Consider the following 18,402-nt stretch of genomic DNA (forward strand, 5'->3'; position numbering starts at 1 on the left):
TTTAATTTCGGTTGAACTTACTCTTCGTCTTTTTCTAGTTCCAAAGATTAGAAAAAGAGGAAGAGTAAGTTGAACCGAGATTAAAGTTAATCTACATTGGTGAAAACATTAAAAATATTAACATTAAAGTTATATTACACTCTTTTTTTTACAAATGTGCTAATATTTACAACGCGGAATGAACTGGTGCGTTGTCAATTCGAGAGTGTTTTAATAAAAACAGCACGACTATACTTCCTCACCTACTCTACTCACCAGATTTGGCCCCTTTTGACTTTTTCCTTTTCCCAAAACTCAAAACACTCATGAAAGGAAAACGATTTGAAACAATTGAAGCCATAAAAAAAATTCGCTGAGGGAACGTTTAGATCTAAGAATACATCAATAGTAGTGAGCGCTTAACTGTCTTCTTCTTCTTTTGGATTGTAAGGGGTTCCGCACAATAAAAGGAACAGAGAACAGAGAATAAGAATTTCAACCTATCAGAAACTGTATGTATTCCACAATACATGATTTCTGATCTTGTATTCTCTGTTCTCTGTTCCATGTTCCTTTTATTGTGCGGAATCCCTAATGGCTCACGCCATAGAACCGACCAGTGTGAGAGAAAAGTGAGTGATAAATCTGAAACAGCCAGATGCGTGCGCCACCTGGAGAGAGGCAGGAGAGTTAAAGCCCCTCTCTCCAGATGGCACACTCACCTGGCTATTTTAGATTTATCACTCACTTTCCTCTCACACTCGGTTCTACGGCGTGAGCCATTACAATCCAGAAGAAGAAAATTGAGTGAATGCTTGCTACTATTAATGTATTCTTTTAGATCTAAATGTCTGATTGGATGATCTAAAAGAATATCAATAATAGCTCTAGTATTGATTGAAGTTACATGCTCTACGTCAATAATCCAATCAGATTAGAGCTCAAGTCGAAAAACGCTAATAATTGATCGATTTTATATGATTCCGCAAATGATATTAAATAATCCTTTAGAAACAAATTCGCGATCAAATTCCAATTAATTTAATTGATTAATCTAATGAAGCGATGCTATCATTTACAGCAAAACTTTTAATTGTATGATTCCTTATCCGTAATCTAATTTCTTTCCAACGCCAAAACATTAATAATACTTCTAGCTTTTACAAATATTGCAGAGATAATTTAATTAATAAGTTAGTTGCTAATTAAGTTTCATGCTTCAATGCTTATTCTAACATGTAGAGAATTTTAATCTCAATTTTATAATATATAATTATAACAAACGTGGTTTATAAATCAAAAATTAACAAAAAGATCATAAAACCACAGCACAAGTTATTCTTTGTGATATTTAATATATTATATAATTACGTTAATCAATAATTTAGACATTTTAATTTTATAACTTTTTTATCTTTAGATCTAAAAAATAGAAAAAAATGAAAATTAAACCAAGATTAAAATTAATTTGTACTAGTAAAAATGGACTGATTTATGTCCATTTTTATCAATGTATTATAGATTAACTTTAATCTCTCTCTCTTTCTCTCTTCTGTACAAGATGTTGCTTTATAAAATCAAAATAGTTAATAGATAAAATCAAAATAGTCAACAGTTTCGAGAATCAATATGTTGAAAATTGTTGCATATATTATGTATGTTACATATACTTTAGTCTGTTTTTTTATTTCTGCACTAGAATTCTCTTTCTCGCTTTCCAATATACCTATCTTCAAATTCTAACAGTGTAAGTTCAGTTACAAAGACTTGTATATATGCTTTGTAAAATTAAAATAAGTCGCAATCAAAAATTTATACATATAATTCATATAATGACATAATTGAAAAGAAAAGTCCATAAGAATACAAAAAACGTGCTTTTTAAAACTCATTGTAGATAATCTACAAAGCGTGTAAAATTCTCAAAACATAAAAAAAATTGTTACTATATTTTACAACGTATAATAATTGTTATATGATAAATACTTACGATTTAAATAATTAATGTTTTCGTATACATCTGTTATGTTTTTAATTTACAAGTTTAATTTTCAGTGTGTATATGTGTGTGTGTGTGTGTGTGTGTGTGTGTGTGTGTGTGTGCGCGCGCGCGCGCGCGCCACACACACACACACACACACACACAAAATTATACTACAAAATATTTTCATCAAAATGCATCTGCAATTGTGCACTTTAAATATTCTTAAAATAACGCATATTAATTTCATTTTGCATCGATAAATGATAACAGAATTTGTCGTAATTTTAAGCATGATTTTATATATATATATAAAACATGTTTATCGAGAATAGCAGTTCACTTAATGGTATTGATAATACAAGTATAAATAAAGGACATTACGTTTATTATATTCAGTTTATACGTTCAGTCATAAATATTATTTATATGATGTATAAATACAATAGACACACAATGGTCCATTCCTTCAAGGTCTATTTATATAATATTTACAGTATTTTTAAGAATTAGTTTTCGGAAATTCGAGATGATTTTGCATTAACATAAGATGCATTCAAATGCGCGAGCAAGAGGAATTAATGTTAATGCAATCACAAATCAGTAGTTATAAAATGTATATAAGCACCTACATGATTTACTCACTCAAATTTTCGAAAACTATTATTAACACTTTCAAATTTACGATTAATGACGACAATAGAGTATGTGTGATATCGCAATATTTTTAATAATTTTGTAAAAACACGATACAAAAGTTCTCACAAGGCAGATAACATTTTAATTTAATATTTGGCATTGATATGTGCACGGAAACTTATGAATATGCGATAAAGATTGTTTGCAAAGAATTTTATTGACAAATGTAAAAAATCTAAGAACTGATCAGCTTTCATTATCAATAAGAATGTAAAAGTATAAAAAAGAAAAAGAGAAAATGTACATATATTATTATAGCCTACACGAAAGGCAGGAGTTTAGAGAGGTAATCGATTTACAAAACTTCGATTTTGAATCAGGAAATCTGGTCTTTATTTCCAAAAATATGTCGCCCACATCTGGACTGTCCAAAACTGCCTGCAAATACAAATAAAAGAAAATTGTGAGAACTTTTTCGGCATATATACCGCAAAACATTCCCCGTGGGAGCACTCGAAAATTTGAAAATCTCACACTTGTAACACAGTTTGTCCATTCAGGGTTTTCATTGTGAAATTGGATAAAATTTGATAATAAAGACTTGTAATAACAAAGACCACATTTTCTTAAAAGGTCAAACACTTTATTTAATAATAAAGGTGTGTGCGCCTGGGATTTAGGATATACAAAATTCATATCATCTAAGCTTGAATATACGTCTCCTTCGGCAACGCTTGTGATTAAAGAACCCCTTCCAATACCCAACTAAACCTCTGCCTAGACAAACAAGTTGTAATCGCGGTGATAGAAGCATGAAATATGAACTATTAAACACAACAGATTTAATCATCCAATTAGAAATATCGTGGGGAAAAATAAGTGGGACAAAAAGTCTTAGAAAGCAAGACTTGAAGATTTTTATGATGGCCATTGGATTTGCGACAGAATAAGAATATGGACGCATTTTGGGTAATATAAAACTTGTTACGATAGTAGAAATAAAATATAATCAAATTGTGCCGAGCTGCGCTTTTCGTATTTTCCTAGTTCTATTTACCACTTTGTGGTATATTTTTAGTCGTGGTAATATATCGCTATATTATTGTTAAAAATTAAAATTAAAATATTGATGAATACCAATGATAGCAATCAATACCAATGATAGTAATATAATATTTATAGTAATATTAATAGCGGTAACGATAAGAATAAGAGTAGTAGCAGCAGCGACGGCAACAATATCGGTAAGCGACAACAGTAGTGATAATTACACTAATAGTAATAATAGTCGTACTATATATACTATCTCCTGTAGCGCAACAGATAACTATTTTCGTAACCTACTATTATAAATCGAAACGAATATGAAAACGTTGGAATATTTTGGTTTAGATCGCGTTTACATAAGCGATATAGTTCACCAACTCACTCAATATATATACTCACACACCATGAGAGATCGATCAGCTGAGAGCTTCTGTCACTTACTTTTTATTATTTTTTTAGTATAATGGATTATAGCCAATAGTCGGACTTAGATCAGATCAGCGACATTCATTGGCATTTCATCGATGTGAGTGTTATAGAATTGCTCGATATCTTTCAGGGTTCGTTTATCTTCTTCTGTCACAAAGTTAATAGCCACACCTTTACGGCCAAAACGACCACCACGACCGATTCTGTAAATAGTTAAGTAATAACAAAGATATGAATATCTACATAAATTTTTTAATATAAATAATTTTTTAATATACATACATAAAAAAAACTAAACGCAAATTATACATGAACATGTTAATGATATCACTAAATTCTAAAATTTTAATAGATATAAAACATGAAGTATGTCTATCTTCTTTCAACATAAAAATTATACTATTATTCTAAAAAATATATCTATGACTTTAAGTTAAAGAAAAGAAATGTCAAAATATAATATTCCAAAAGATCATCATTATTATGAAAATTGTTTGAAATTAAAGCTTATAAAGTAGAATTTATATTATATATAAAATTTATATTATATATATTTTTGTTTTTTAACATAAGTTTTTGCTCTTCTTTTTTTTGCTATTAGAAATTTCTGCTTTGTTCAAATGAATTAAAAATATATACTTCGTTTTTAAAATTGATTACAAAGTATCATATAATAACTTACCGATGAATATAGTTTTCTCGATTGGAAGGTAAATCATAATTAATAACAAGTGACACTTGCTGCACATCTATACCGCGTGCCAGAAGATCAGTAGTAATCAAAACTCTTGAAGATCCAGTTCGAAATTGACGCATAATAAGATCGCGTTCTTTCTGTTCCATATCACCATGCATAGCGGAAACAGTAAAGTCACGTTTATGCATACTTTCTGTTAGCCAATCGACTTTACGCCGCGTATTGCAAAAAATAACAGCTTGGGTAATGCTTAATGTATCGTATAAATCACAAAGCGTTTCCAATTTCCAATCTTCACGTTCAACGTAAACGAAAAATTGTTTAATACCCTCTAATGTTAACTCTTCTTTCTTAACCAAAATACGAATGGGATTCCGCATAAAACATTTGGATACATCCAACACGTCAGACGGCATTGTCGCAGATAATAATATAACCTGGAAAAGATAATTATAAAGCATTAGAAATATAAAGGCTGAAATTGTATGCAAGAAACCATGTTTCGATACAATGTGATGATCAATATTATATGTCGATGAAAGAAATAAACTGCATTTACTGAGATGTTATACTATACATGTATGTGCAATATAATAGCATCATGCTGTAATAGGAATTGTAAATTGTTGTTGCTATTACAAAGATATTAAGAGTGACTAATTGATTTTTAGGACATTATGATTATTATTAGGAGTGCTATGCCATAATAATTGTTTGCATTTAGGCCGCTATTATTTCCAAAAGATAACACATTTCATGATACAGAGCATATGTCAATCCAGTGTACATCTGTCAAAAAATGACAGACACTATTACGACGCACCTGTATTTTATAATATATTTGTTAACTTGACTATTATAAGATATACTGCAACTTTTTCGTCTTGTATGATTTGTGGACTTGTCCAAAAAAGATACTTTCTAACAATTAAAATAAAATTATCTATTAGATAATTGTAATAAAAAATCTATATTCCTCAAAAATATCTTTTATATTTACCTGCACTTCGTTAGGTAATAATTTGAATACATCGTGGATTTGATCCTTAAATCCTCGAGAAAGCATTTCATCGGCTTCATCCAGCACGAACAGTTTGATGCTACTTGCTCGAAGTGCTCGTCGGCTGATCATATCGTAAACTCTACCGGGCGTACCGACAACCACGTGAACACCCTGATCCAGTTTTCGCATATCTTCACGAACGTTGGTGCCACCAATGCATGCATGACATTCCGCGTGCATGAAATCGCCTAGAGCGATAACGACTTTCTGAATCTAAGTAAAAATACATAACATTATTAGAATTCTACATCTTTTCTATTAAATATAACTTTTTATTAAAATAAATATTTATAATGATCTCTACTTACTTGCTGAGCTAATTCACGGGTTGGTGCAAGGATCAAGGCCTGGCATTCTTTAATACTAGTGTCGATTTGTTGAAGAATCGATATGGAGAACGTAGCAGTTTTTCCAGTCCCTGATAGTTAGAAACATTGATTGATACAATAAATACTTTACATATTATATTTACAAGATAATATTATTATCAATAACTGATCTAGATCAAAATTTCTTACCAGATTGGGCCTGAGCAATAACATCGAGCCCCCGTATACATGGTAGGATGGCACGTTGTTGAATTGCAGATGGTTTTTCAAAACCATAAGCGTAAATACCACGTAATAGTTCTTCTTTCAAGTTCATTTCGTCAAAGTTCTCCACAACCTGTTTAAATTAAATATAATATCAGTAAAATATATCACTTTAATATTTTATTTTATTACCCACATAATGTACTATTTACCAAATTTATCAATATTATACATTATACATATAATATGTAAGTATATTACATATGTATAAAATACATCTATACACACACACACACGCACGCACGCACGCACGCACGCACGCACGCACACACACACAGAACAATAAAAATGATTAAATTTAATACTTTTAACTCTCCTCCGTAATCTGAGTCTTTTTTACACTTTCCTCATTTTTACTAAAATTTCAATTTTTTTTATTAAATAAAGGTTTTGATATTAAATTATATGATAATATAAAAGAGATATTAAAAAGTAACATTAAATTTTTCCATATTCTTTGAAAACCTAGTAAAAAACCTTGAGCTACACAAAAAAAAATCCAGATTTTAGTGACGGAGAGAGTAAACATATGATTGCAGATTGAGGATTAATATTGGGTCATCTAAAAAGTATCCGCGGTTTTTTGTCACTAGATGTGTGTTGATGGTCATATATCTAGTGACAAAGTACCGCGGATACTTTTTAGATGACCCAATATATTACAATATATAAGGATTAAAATATTTTTAGTTAAATATCAATTTTAAAATATTTCAAGTTAAATATCAGTATTAAATTTTTTAAGAAAACAAAAATGTACATATGTAATTAGAAAAGTTTTAATAATATAATTAATTTGAAATAAAAAAATCACAATAAAATAACATAATTATTTTTAACAGTTTTTTACAAAAGAAATAATAAATGATTGCTTCTCTTATCTACAGTTTTTCTTAATCAATTCAAATTATTTGCAAGCTATTCACAGAGGACAACACTAGATATTCTTAATTTAAAATAGATTAATTATTCAAAATCTAGATTACATCTTTAATATTTTGATTTTCTGTATACACACATAAGATGTTCTTTTACTTGAAAATAAATAACCACATGCTTGGATATCAAGAGATTATTTTAAAAATAATCTAATAATTTTATATTATGTTACATAAAATCATAATATTCTTGAAAGTATTTTTTCTGTAATTATAGGCGTGGGTATAGTAGGTAAATTAATAAAGACAATTAAATTAGCCTAGACAATTTTTATAAATACTGAGAAGTGTGTGTGTGTGTGTGTGTGTGTTCATCAGCTATGTTAATATTCTTAATAATTGACAAGAGTGCATAAATACGTACATTATATATGTGCTACTTTAAATACCTGTACATTTAAAGTACAGAAATTGTAATATATACCGATAATGTACTAATTTGTACTAATGTAGAATATCAATCAAAGTATAAACAACATGTTGCATCTTCCAATAGTAAAAGAAAACAAAATCTTATCATATTCAGAGAATATGCAATAGTCACTTACAACGTCCCAGTTGGATTCGATGACGCCATCGGGATCCATTCCAGGAGGTCCATCGTATGTGGGTTGTTCACTTTCACTAGGACCATTTTTTGAATCCCCTGGCCATTGATCATCATTTCTGAAATGATATTAAATAGATATTAGAACAAGTAATAAGAGCATATTATATAAGATTAACAATATTAAATGTTAAATCATGAGTCACATATTTTTATAAGATAACTAGTAAGTTTTTTACATTATAAATAAATAAATTGTAAGATATACTTAATGTATATTTACAAAATATAAGATTTTAATTTTATGTTATTGCAATATACATTAATTTCTGATATAGAGAATACATTTTCTATAAAGGAGAGTCCAAATTTAAAGGGATTAAATTTCTATAATGCAAAATTTCTATACTTCATAAAAGAAACATAAATAAAATCGTGTATTATATTTTTTTATGTCCGTAATAAATAATCGAACTTTATATAAGAAATTTATAAAGATCTTAATAAAGGTACTGGTAGACGCATCAGCATTTAAAACTCATCCAGAATCGATAATATCGGTCACGGCGATCAAGCGATGACAAATCACTTTAAATCCACGTGACCTTGAAAGTCGAACTTTTAATTCGATCCTGTGAAATACGTACATCGTTTGTCGAGAACTGTATGATTCAATGGCCATTTTTACCGTGCGTTTTGCACGGTACAAAAAAATCGACGGAATCGAGCCCGCGTGGAGGCGGCACGAGGATCGTGCACGAGGATCGCTCGTCGCGCTATAATCGCTCTGACAGTGACTCACGCGGAAGCGTGCTCCAGACGCGAGACATGTCGGCTGACGCCGAGGCCAAGGGAGCGTGTGACGATGACTATGCGTCCAGCAATGCGCAAGAGAGAAGTCTCGGGTCAGCGCGATTGATTTTTTTTTTTTTTGTATGTTGTGTCCCCCGACACAGAAACCGCGCGAAAAAGCGATATTTCCATTACGTAATTGTACGCGGCCGGATCGGAGAAAACGTGATCGCTTGTCGAGCTCGCACACACGGAGCGGACGAGAAAGAGAGCGCTTGCTTCACCCACGCTAACGGCGTCGGGGCGCATGCATGCCGTCGAGTCGTCGTGCTCGCTCCTATCATGCCATGCGGTCCTCCGCCGCGGTATCGCGACGAGGAGGTTAAGCGGCGGATCGACATGGACGGCGCGGATCGTGGCTGTTAGTCGCGGCGAGGACAATGTGACAAAAACGAATGCACGCCATGTTGTCAGTCTCGTGTCCCCCGTGCATCCGTCCGATTGCGGTACACTGTTCTTCATGGACGTATTTTAACCCATATACGCGCGAATTTCGCGACGCGCGCGATCCACAACGGCGTCGGCATCACGGTGATCACGGCGCGCCGCCAGAACGCGAGCGCGGTACGCCGTTACGCTGAAAAATCGTTCAACTTACCTTCGTTCTGCAGTATGCGACATGTTCAACTCGCGAGAGTTCGACAGAAAGGAAGAACTTGAGTGGCGTCACGAGGAGTATTCTAGAGACTACCACGCTATGGCGCTGCGCACGGTGTACGGAAAGCACCGGTGCGATGATTTTTCGGTAAACGTTTAGCTTCGTATCGACGCCGAAATTAACACGTCGGTTGACTCGGTTGATGATCACGGTAATGAATCGTGACAATCAAATCAGAGTTTTTCTCGCAAATGTAAATGATTTTAAAGTTATTCCACTTGCCGATAGTTATCGCGCATGACGGAAATGACATTGCTATTCTGGCGCTTTATAGCGCCCCGAAATCGTCGTGGTGGGATCTTATCGTGGGAAATATGAATGATTGAAACAACACATAAAATTATAATTAAATAATGTGTTAATGTAAGATTATATTGTAATCATAATTAGTCATTAAAAAATGACTTTATTATTTTGGAATTAATACATGTAAAAGTTTCTATAACGATACAAACGTTTATCTTGTACAATACATACAAACTTAGATATTACGATCTTCATTCAGCTGCCCTTAATTAATTTAGGTTTCAAATACACATTTTAATTTCAGAGTATTATGTTCTAAAACTATGAAATACTTATTTAAATATTAGACCATTAGAGTTTCAATGTGCCTAATTTGGAAACAATTTTTTTTTATAAAGAAAATATTTAAAACATTTAATTGAACTTCACAAACTAAAACTGTACATAAAAAAATTAAAACAAAAAACATATAACATATAAGCTTGAATAGTCATCGAAAAATATAATTTAGTAATCGAAAAATATAATTTCATTACTAGGTTTGTTTTCATAGAATTTTTTACTATTCGAAAAAATTAACGAAACACATCATAGCTTCTATATAGAAAGTACTCATGGAAGCCTTAAAAGTATTATTCAGAAACTATAAATATAATTGACATTTTTATTAAAACAAAATCGATTCTGTAAATGGATCAATAATTTGTAGGAAAAAAAAGGATTCTTGTTAATCTTGAAATATTCGTATATGCGTACATTTACAAAACTTATACGTACATTATATAGAATTTTTGTATCTATACATGCATAAATTAAAATAATCTATTATAGGAAAAATATACTAAGAAAATGAGTAATAAAATTATATTTTTTAATCAGTGCACATCTTATATTTTAAGTAAATTATTTGTTACTTCTATTGAAATGCATAATTTCCTTATCTGTAATTTATATTGAATTCCTTTCCTTTGTCTGTAATTTATATTGAATTTTTGATCAATTCATAGCTTCATGTGAATTTGTATTTAAAGTTTGTATTATGATTTGTGAGACAACAATTTCACAAAGTTGTATGTATTTATGTCTGCAGGTATTTCTAGATAATCGGTTTAATTATATAAAAGCACAACCAAGAATTAAAAGCAATATCGCAATTGGAAAAATCATGTACGCGCCCATTCGTGGCTGACAAATAGAAATTAATATGCCAGCGTCATCTATTTCATTATGCTCTATACCGTCCTTAGTTGGTATTTCAACAATTACCCTATCCGCTGACAGCGGGTTTACACGAAATGAGCATTCAGTTTGATTAATACATGACTTAGTCACATTTTCATATTGAAAAGTCGGTTTATATATATCAAAAATCGCATAAATATCATTGGACACAATGTCGTTATCACTATAAAAAATATAATAATAATAACCATCCTGTTCTACATGGTGATTTGCCTGTATGTGTTTACTATTAAGCAAATAGGAAATGTTAGTACATTGATCTGAAGGTTGGAATTCATGAGCTAACAATATTTCACCATTGTAACAATTTAATAAATCAGTTTCAAAACTGGAAATAGACGACTCTTCGTTGGAATCAGATGTATAGTTTTTGTTAGCATTTCCACCATGCTTAATACCTTGATCTAATAAGGATAATGGCTTTATGAGTTCTCTATTTCTTTTAAATCTTTTGGTATCTATTTCATCTCTCTCTTTTATTTCTTGTTCCTTTCTGTCATTAATTATATCTGAATTCAATATTTCTTGTAATTTTTGTATTCGCATTTTTTTATTGTAATTATAAACTTCTTTTCTTCTTTGCTTTATTCTTTTATTTTTATTTATATTCAACATACGACGTTTAATACGTCTTCCTTTCGTGTTATTATTCATATTTTCTTGCTGATCACCTACATATTTATCAAAATAAGACGTTGTAGTATGATACAATGTCTCTAAATGTTCTAAACTCTTCATCAATTTTTCATTTGTAATATATGCCCGTGTGCCTAGATTTTCTAGATTTGTTTCGGAAATTCTTTCATTTTTAGAACTTGTATTTACAACTGATTTATCATTGATATTGTGTGTAGATTTAGTAAGTTCAATTGTAGTTGTTTCTTTAGAATCAATTTCTTGTGCATTTGATTCATATATTATTTTAACTTGTTTGTTCGCATCTGGAAAGAAAATTTCTTGCGATTGCTTATTAATATTGTGTTCCAGCAGGCCACAACTACGTAGATTTTTCTCTCCTTTCACTACCAATATAGAAGCTCCTTCGAATCTGAAAATATTTTTATTTCTTTTATATATATGGTATCCCATATATAAATACATTCAAAGATTTGTATTAATAGATTATATTAATAGATGTCTCTAATCATAATAAAAAAAATATTTCGTTCAATTTTCTTTACCTTGAACACACAGAAAGCGTTACAGTTGCACTTTTTAATAAATAAAATCCCCAGTATTCCAATGTATCATCTGGTAAATTCATGCTCTTTTTAAGTCTTATGTGTTTTCGTTTTGATGCTATTTCTGGTCGATGAGTCATTTGGAAAGCATTAAAAGTGCCATTCATTTTTAAAGTATGTTCCTATTAAAACAAGGCATTCTTTAAATTAATTTACATTTTGTTTATAAAATATGACAACAAAATTAAGACCAATTGACCAGATTAAGAAAAGATTAAATGCTAGATCAAAAGGATATACATCTTCTTTAATAACAATTGTAAATATTGATTCATACTTTCTTATTATACTGGGTCATCTAAAAAGTATCCGCGTCACACTTTGTCACTAGATATATGACCATCAACACACATCTAGTAACAAAAAACCGCGGATACTTTTTAGATGACCCAATATATAATATATAGATATTTAATAAAATTTGAGATTAATTTCATCTATATTAATATTTAAGTAATGATATATATGCACAATTTTAAAGAAATGAAAACGTTAAATATTAGGTATTTACTTTTCTTTTCTTACCGAACAAAATATTGTTGAAATCCCATCATTGATTTCTATAATATCGGATTCTGTTACAGCATATGCAACATCAGCATAAAAAATATGTCGTAGACACAAAGGAATTATTATAAGTAGGAATGGCAAAACAGCTGTCAACATGCATAAAATTATCAATCTTCTTACAACATCCATTTCTGCTATGCCTATTAAACAAAATTGACAATATTATCATTAATGTTACTTGAAATATTAACAAATGAGCTGAATTATATATATATATATATATATATATATATTATATATATATATATATGTATATATATTATATATATATATATATATATGTATATATATTATACATTGTCTTTTTGAAATTGATGATATTCTATAGATTATATATATTTAGCTATTTCTCAAAATATAAAATCTTAAAAAAGTTAATATTAAAATTATATAATAAATAAAACAAGAAATATATTTATATCTAAATATTTTATATATATACTTGTTATATAATTATTTTTAAATATTTTTCTGTTTCTGATTAAAATCATAAATTTGATAGTATTAAAAAAATGATATAAAAGCACTTGAAAGCATATTGATACATATTATATTAGGTGTTGGAATTAATTCGTAGCGTTTTACAAGTGATGGGAAGTACTTTCATTAATGTATTTTTTAATGCTCATGTGAAATAAATAACATTCTTTCATTAAAAAACGCTACGAATTAATTCCAACACCTAATATAAATTTAGAAATATATATATATAAATTCTATGAATAGCATTAAAATTATTACTATATTATTATACTCATAAAATACAGCATAAAAATAAATAAAATGATTTTAAAAAAATCACTTTCCAACACTCCAAATTATTATTAAGATTATAAATAAAAACTTGTTCGTTTTAGAGGTTATGTTTTCTAATTTATTTAATAAAAAATATAAGCTTTGTTCACATATATAAACATCAATAATTATAATACTCTTATCTTAGTATATACATCATTCATAAGTTGTAAGTGTGCAATTACAAGTTAAAAATGGTACAGGCCTTTTTTATATCATCCAATCCTCTTTTCAGAAAAAATAATTATCCGTAGCCACCGTTTCATTATTTAGAGAATTTCGATATTCTGGGATTGATTTATTTTTTATCAAATACTAATTAAATTTATTTAACAAAAGAGGTTAGGCGTTAATAAAACCTGCAGATAGAAACTGAATTCTATTGACAGTCTGATAAGGAAAATACATGATTAGGATTCGACCAATGTCGTAGCTGATTCGCCTGTTATACTGATACACGAATGACATTTTTTTAATGCGTAGATAATTACAATACATGTAGAAGCTAATATATCGAATCGATGCTTTTAATTGGACATTTCTTCTAATCAACTCAGAGTCAATGTCCTTCACGAAAAAGGAATCGAGGAAAGATAATTATTCCGATTAAGATTGAATATTTCTTTTTGTAATTACATTATGTAAATTAAAATTCCATTAAAATAAAATTTACCTCTCTTCTTCTACTCTTCGTTCTTTTCTAGATTTTATTATTGAAAACGCTATATATCAACCTTAATATTTTTTTTTACATGCAAATTCGATATGCATAAACTTGTGAATACAATAATTTAGCTCTATAACTTCTTATCCTCTAATATAAGAAATTATATAATAATATTTCAATATTCGTAATTGTTTTATGAACACATAGCTTTTCTCGAAAATTTTCTTAGCATTTCCTGATTCTATCTTTTATAAATATTTGCCCTTCTACACTTTCTCTTTCCTTTCTCCTTGTCACGAGAGGATTTTCTAGTTTACATTGAAATCTCTTAAAAGAACCAGTAGTGTTTAAACCAATAGTTTCTATTACTAATAATTAAATTTACGAAGCTCAACCAAGTTGAATGATAGAAGATTTGTAATAATTTTAAATCTCAAGCTGAACTTGTAAAATATTCTTACAGATATTTATGAACACTCAAATCATTAAATGATAAAATGTTCATTAATGTAAAATAAAATTACATAAAATAGAGATTAATATATTCTCTAATTTTTTGGGTCTATTTAAATTATATTTTTTAAAAATACTTAAGATACACATTATAATACGTAAAACATTGAACAAAACAAAAACAAAATAAAGAGTACTATTGAAAATATTACTATATTTATATGTACATATACTTCTCTCTCCCTCTCCCTCTCCCTCTCTCTCTCTCTCTCTCTCTCTCTCTCTCTCTCTTTCTGTGCGTGCGTGCGCGCGCGCGCGCGCGCGTGTGTGTGTGTGTGTGTGCGTGCGCGCGTGCATAATAGATTTTTCTCTAACTTACTTTTTTTTTTAAATAAAAAGAGATCATTGCTACAATTATATAGCACATATCCCTGTATTTAAAAAGTAATGCTACCTATTGATTTATAATAATTGTCTTTGGTAGTAGTATGAAGTTCAGATATGTCAATCTGATTTAATATTGTTTTTCCAAACAGTGTATTCTTATATACCTAAAATATGAAATAAGTAATTATTTTTTCTTATTACCAATTTTATAACGAATTATAGATCGAATTATAAATCCCATTTATAAATTCTATTACTTTTAATATTTCATTTGCGTCATATCTTTCCTTAAATCTTGCTGAATAATCATCTTTAAATGTTGTATTCATTAGAGTGGCATGCAATTTTATTTTTTCGTATTCTTTCTCCATTAAACCTAAAATTAAAAATTATACAATGAGATATTACAATTAATATTAATAAAAATATATATTTTAGAAAATTATATAATCAAGGAAGTTAACATAATTACTGTTTTGATTAAAATTGCATAAAATATATCTCAAAGATATATAATTCAATTCTACAATATATAAGATACATAATATATTATTTACCTATGTCAATAAAGTATTCAGCAACTTTATCAACGAGTTCTTGCAATTTTTCGTTAGATGCAATTTGTGCAAATAAAACTTTAACATTAGTAGGATCATCATTCATACATGCAACTCCTTGTAACTGTATATTTATTGACCCCGTTTCTTCAAGAACAGGACTGTAGAGTAGAATATATAATTATTTAAACATCTTTTGAAATAATTACAATCTATCATATTTATGATACTGTAATATGTAATTAGATTATATAATGTTAATTCAATTAATATCATATAATTTAATTTTGCAAGATTAATTATACATAATATGCTATTATTATATAAAGTTAGATATCTTACTCTATAATATTTTCTTTACAATTTGTGAGAGCATCAATAGCATACTTTTTCTCATTATCATCAAATAATTTAAGCATGCCAATAGTAAGGTGTAACTTAGATGGATTTTGAAAAAGTGATTCATCAATATTGTGTGTAGTTTTGTTATACTTCTCCAATATATCATTCTTGAAAGAAATATATTTATCAATTATCTCTTTTTTATTTAATGGGATTGACAAAAAGTGTGTATAATGTATCTTTTTCTTTGAGGCTTCTATTAGTAAATCAATTCTATGTCTTGCAGATATTATAGCTTTACGTTCCCGTGCAGTAATAACTACAAATAAATATGTAATTAACTAAATTCATATTTTTCTTATATTAACTGCATTTTGTAAAGTATATGATACATAATCATTTTATACTTGTTGTTCATTGAATAAACAAGAATAAAATTATACTTCAAGCACATCATATGCTTTACAGAATTAAAGGAATGTCATTTTTACCAATGTTTCCATCTTTTCCTTTTTTTGGTATATCAATAGTTGTTCTTGTGTCATGTTCTAATTTCTTGCGTGTTAAACCTTTTGTACCAATTATGTGTGAGTAAAAAATTCTAAAACATAATAAAATGGTAAAATATAATTATGACCATGTTAAACAATCCTTATATATTATTAAATTTTGACTAATATTATAATTATGATAAAATAATATTTAAAATGATTCTTACTTGGGTACACAAAAAGTATGCTTAAACAATGTATCATGAGGAATTATTTCTATATCAGTTTCAGATTCCTCATTTGAACAAATTGATTCTTTATCCTCCATATATGGAGCTGATGTATGAATGTTTTTCCAGGCAGTATTTTCGTAAAATCTATAGCAGCGTCCATTAACCCAAATTAATTCTGGTTCTAACACATCCATTATATAAAATGCAATATGTTTTATATAAAGACCCCTAAAATTTGTTAAATTACTGATGCATTAATTTTTATAGATATATATTTATATATAATACAAATAAATATTATATATATATATATATATATATATATATATATATAATAAATCATACATAAATCCTCAGAATTAACTAAAATAATATTTTTATATTATTTTATCACTTAAAAATCAGAATATAAAAAATTTTACAAAATGCTCCTCTAATATAGATATCGTTGCAGAAACCATATTATTTATATTCATATTATTTATATGAAACATTAATATTTAATAATTTAAATATTATACAGGTGTGAAATACAATATAATTTGAATAATTTATAAAATTAAAGATTAAAGTATATTCATTATGCACATATTTATATATGGTATAAATTACACATCGCAATGTTCAAATTTTATTACATACAACTTAACACATAAATTAAATTAAATAACATAATATAATCATGTTGCACATTAATCAAAGATGCATTAAATAAAGATGTAATTTTATTATATTTTAATCTTGCGTTTAAATTACTTGTTTGGAGCATGCTCCTTTAGATTGCTTTAGGTTAGAAGTTGGCACTATTGTCTAACAATACGTCACACGATAAATAAATAATTATCACACTGTTATTAAGACATATTTTTACATAATGTACCTTTTCAACACATTTAACATTAGATATATTATTGACACAAATATAATAAAATTGCTCCTTTTTTGAAGTATATTGGTTATTGACCAATCGTGAGGCACGGTCTTCTGTGAGATAATAAAGTGAGACTGGTGACTGGTGAGAGGAATACGAGATAGCAATGAAGACCTATCCAACGGATTTAAGTAATCGCACAAAGAAATTGGCTAATTATGTCAAGTTAAAATAAGAATAAGCCATATTTGAAAAATTCTTTCTACCACTATTTTCAAAATGTTAATACAAGTCATTGCAAATTTTTATATTACAATATATTTACATTTAATTTTTTTTTAAATCAAGATACTATTTTGATTTTTAAGAGAAAAAAATTTAATTGAAATATCCTCTTAATTCTCTTGTAAATGTTTAAATTAATTAAGATTACCTTCGGAAATAATTAGGAAAAAAACCATACTATTTATTACATTTATATAGACTCAATTTACGTCAAAATTATATCATATTTGGTGTTATGAAACTGGCCAATCATAGCTATTCCTCTAAAGAATAGAATGAATGTGATTGGGTAATTTTATAACATCGATGTTGTAACTTCTTCATAAATCGAGCCGTGTAAATTTATTTTTCGTCTTTTTCTAATTCTAAAGATCAGAAAAAGACAAAGAGTAAATTGAACCGAGATTAAAGTTAATCTACGTTGATGGAAATATGACTACGTTTACACGGTTCGATTTATGCCGAAGTTGTAATATCGATGTTATAAAATTATAGTTGTAAATTATGTAGAAATTTTATAATTTAAATAATACATTATATAATACGCTATAATAAGAAACTAAAAATAAAATGAATATTTTTATTTATTGCTTTAATAA

The 18,402-nt window shown here is 28.4% G+C and overlaps 3 protein-coding genes across 4 annotated transcripts; all 3 read right to left on the reverse strand.

Moving 5' to 3' along the window:
• Positions 1-2,797: 2,797 nt before the first annotated feature.
• On the reverse strand, positions 2,798-9,521 carry eIF4A (eukaryotic translation initiation factor 4A). 2 transcript variants are annotated; one of them, XR_846004.2, is made up of 8 exons: positions 9,364-9,521; positions 7,915-8,032; positions 6,354-6,501; positions 6,144-6,253; positions 5,773-6,048; positions 4,758-5,209; positions 4,046-4,278; positions 2,798-3,037 (listed from the first exon to the last, which is right to left on the reverse strand). XR_846004.2 is itself a non-coding variant. In XM_011054221.2 (8 exons), exons 1-7 carry the CDS (start codon positions 9,384-9,386, stop codon positions 4,134-4,136), a joined length of 1,272 nt encoding a protein of 423 aa, XP_011052523.1. In that variant the 5' UTR covers positions 9,387-9,521; the 3' UTR covers positions 2,798-3,037; positions 4,088-4,133. The 2 variants fall into 2 exon arrangements, 1 of the variants encoding a protein (XP_011052523.1); XM_011054221.2 differs by having other exon boundaries at positions 4,088-4,278.
• Positions 9,522-9,809: 288 nt separating this feature from the next.
• LOC105144958 (hypothetical protein) lies at positions 9,810-15,364 on the reverse strand. Its single transcript, XM_087404749.1, has 4 exons — positions 15,226-15,364; positions 12,678-12,862; positions 12,093-12,274; positions 9,810-11,959 (listed from the first exon to the last, which is right to left on the reverse strand). Exons 1-4 carry the CDS (start codon positions 15,263-15,265, stop codon positions 10,783-10,785), a joined length of 1,584 nt encoding a protein of 527 aa, XP_087260875.1. The 5' UTR covers positions 15,266-15,364; the 3' UTR covers positions 9,810-10,782.
• LOC105144957 (activating signal cointegrator 1 complex subunit 1) lies at positions 13,567-18,237 on the reverse strand. Its single transcript, XM_011054222.2, has 7 exons — positions 17,528-18,237; positions 16,642-16,875; positions 16,415-16,524; positions 15,924-16,242; positions 15,582-15,742; positions 15,282-15,400; positions 13,567-15,188 (listed from the first exon to the last, which is right to left on the reverse strand). Exons 1-7 carry the CDS (start codon positions 17,545-17,547, stop codon positions 15,075-15,077), a joined length of 1,077 nt encoding a protein of 358 aa, XP_011052524.1. The 5' UTR covers positions 17,548-18,237; the 3' UTR covers positions 13,567-15,074.
• Positions 18,238-18,402: the final 165 nt, after the last annotated feature.

The sequence above is a fragment of the Acromyrmex echinatior genome, chromosome 3 (genome assembly GCF_024713525.1).
Source record: "Acromyrmex echinatior isolate Ae372 chromosome 3, ASM2471352v2, whole genome shotgun sequence".
Taxonomy (NCBI): Eukaryota; Metazoa; Arthropoda; class Insecta; order Hymenoptera; family Formicidae; genus Acromyrmex; species Acromyrmex echinatior.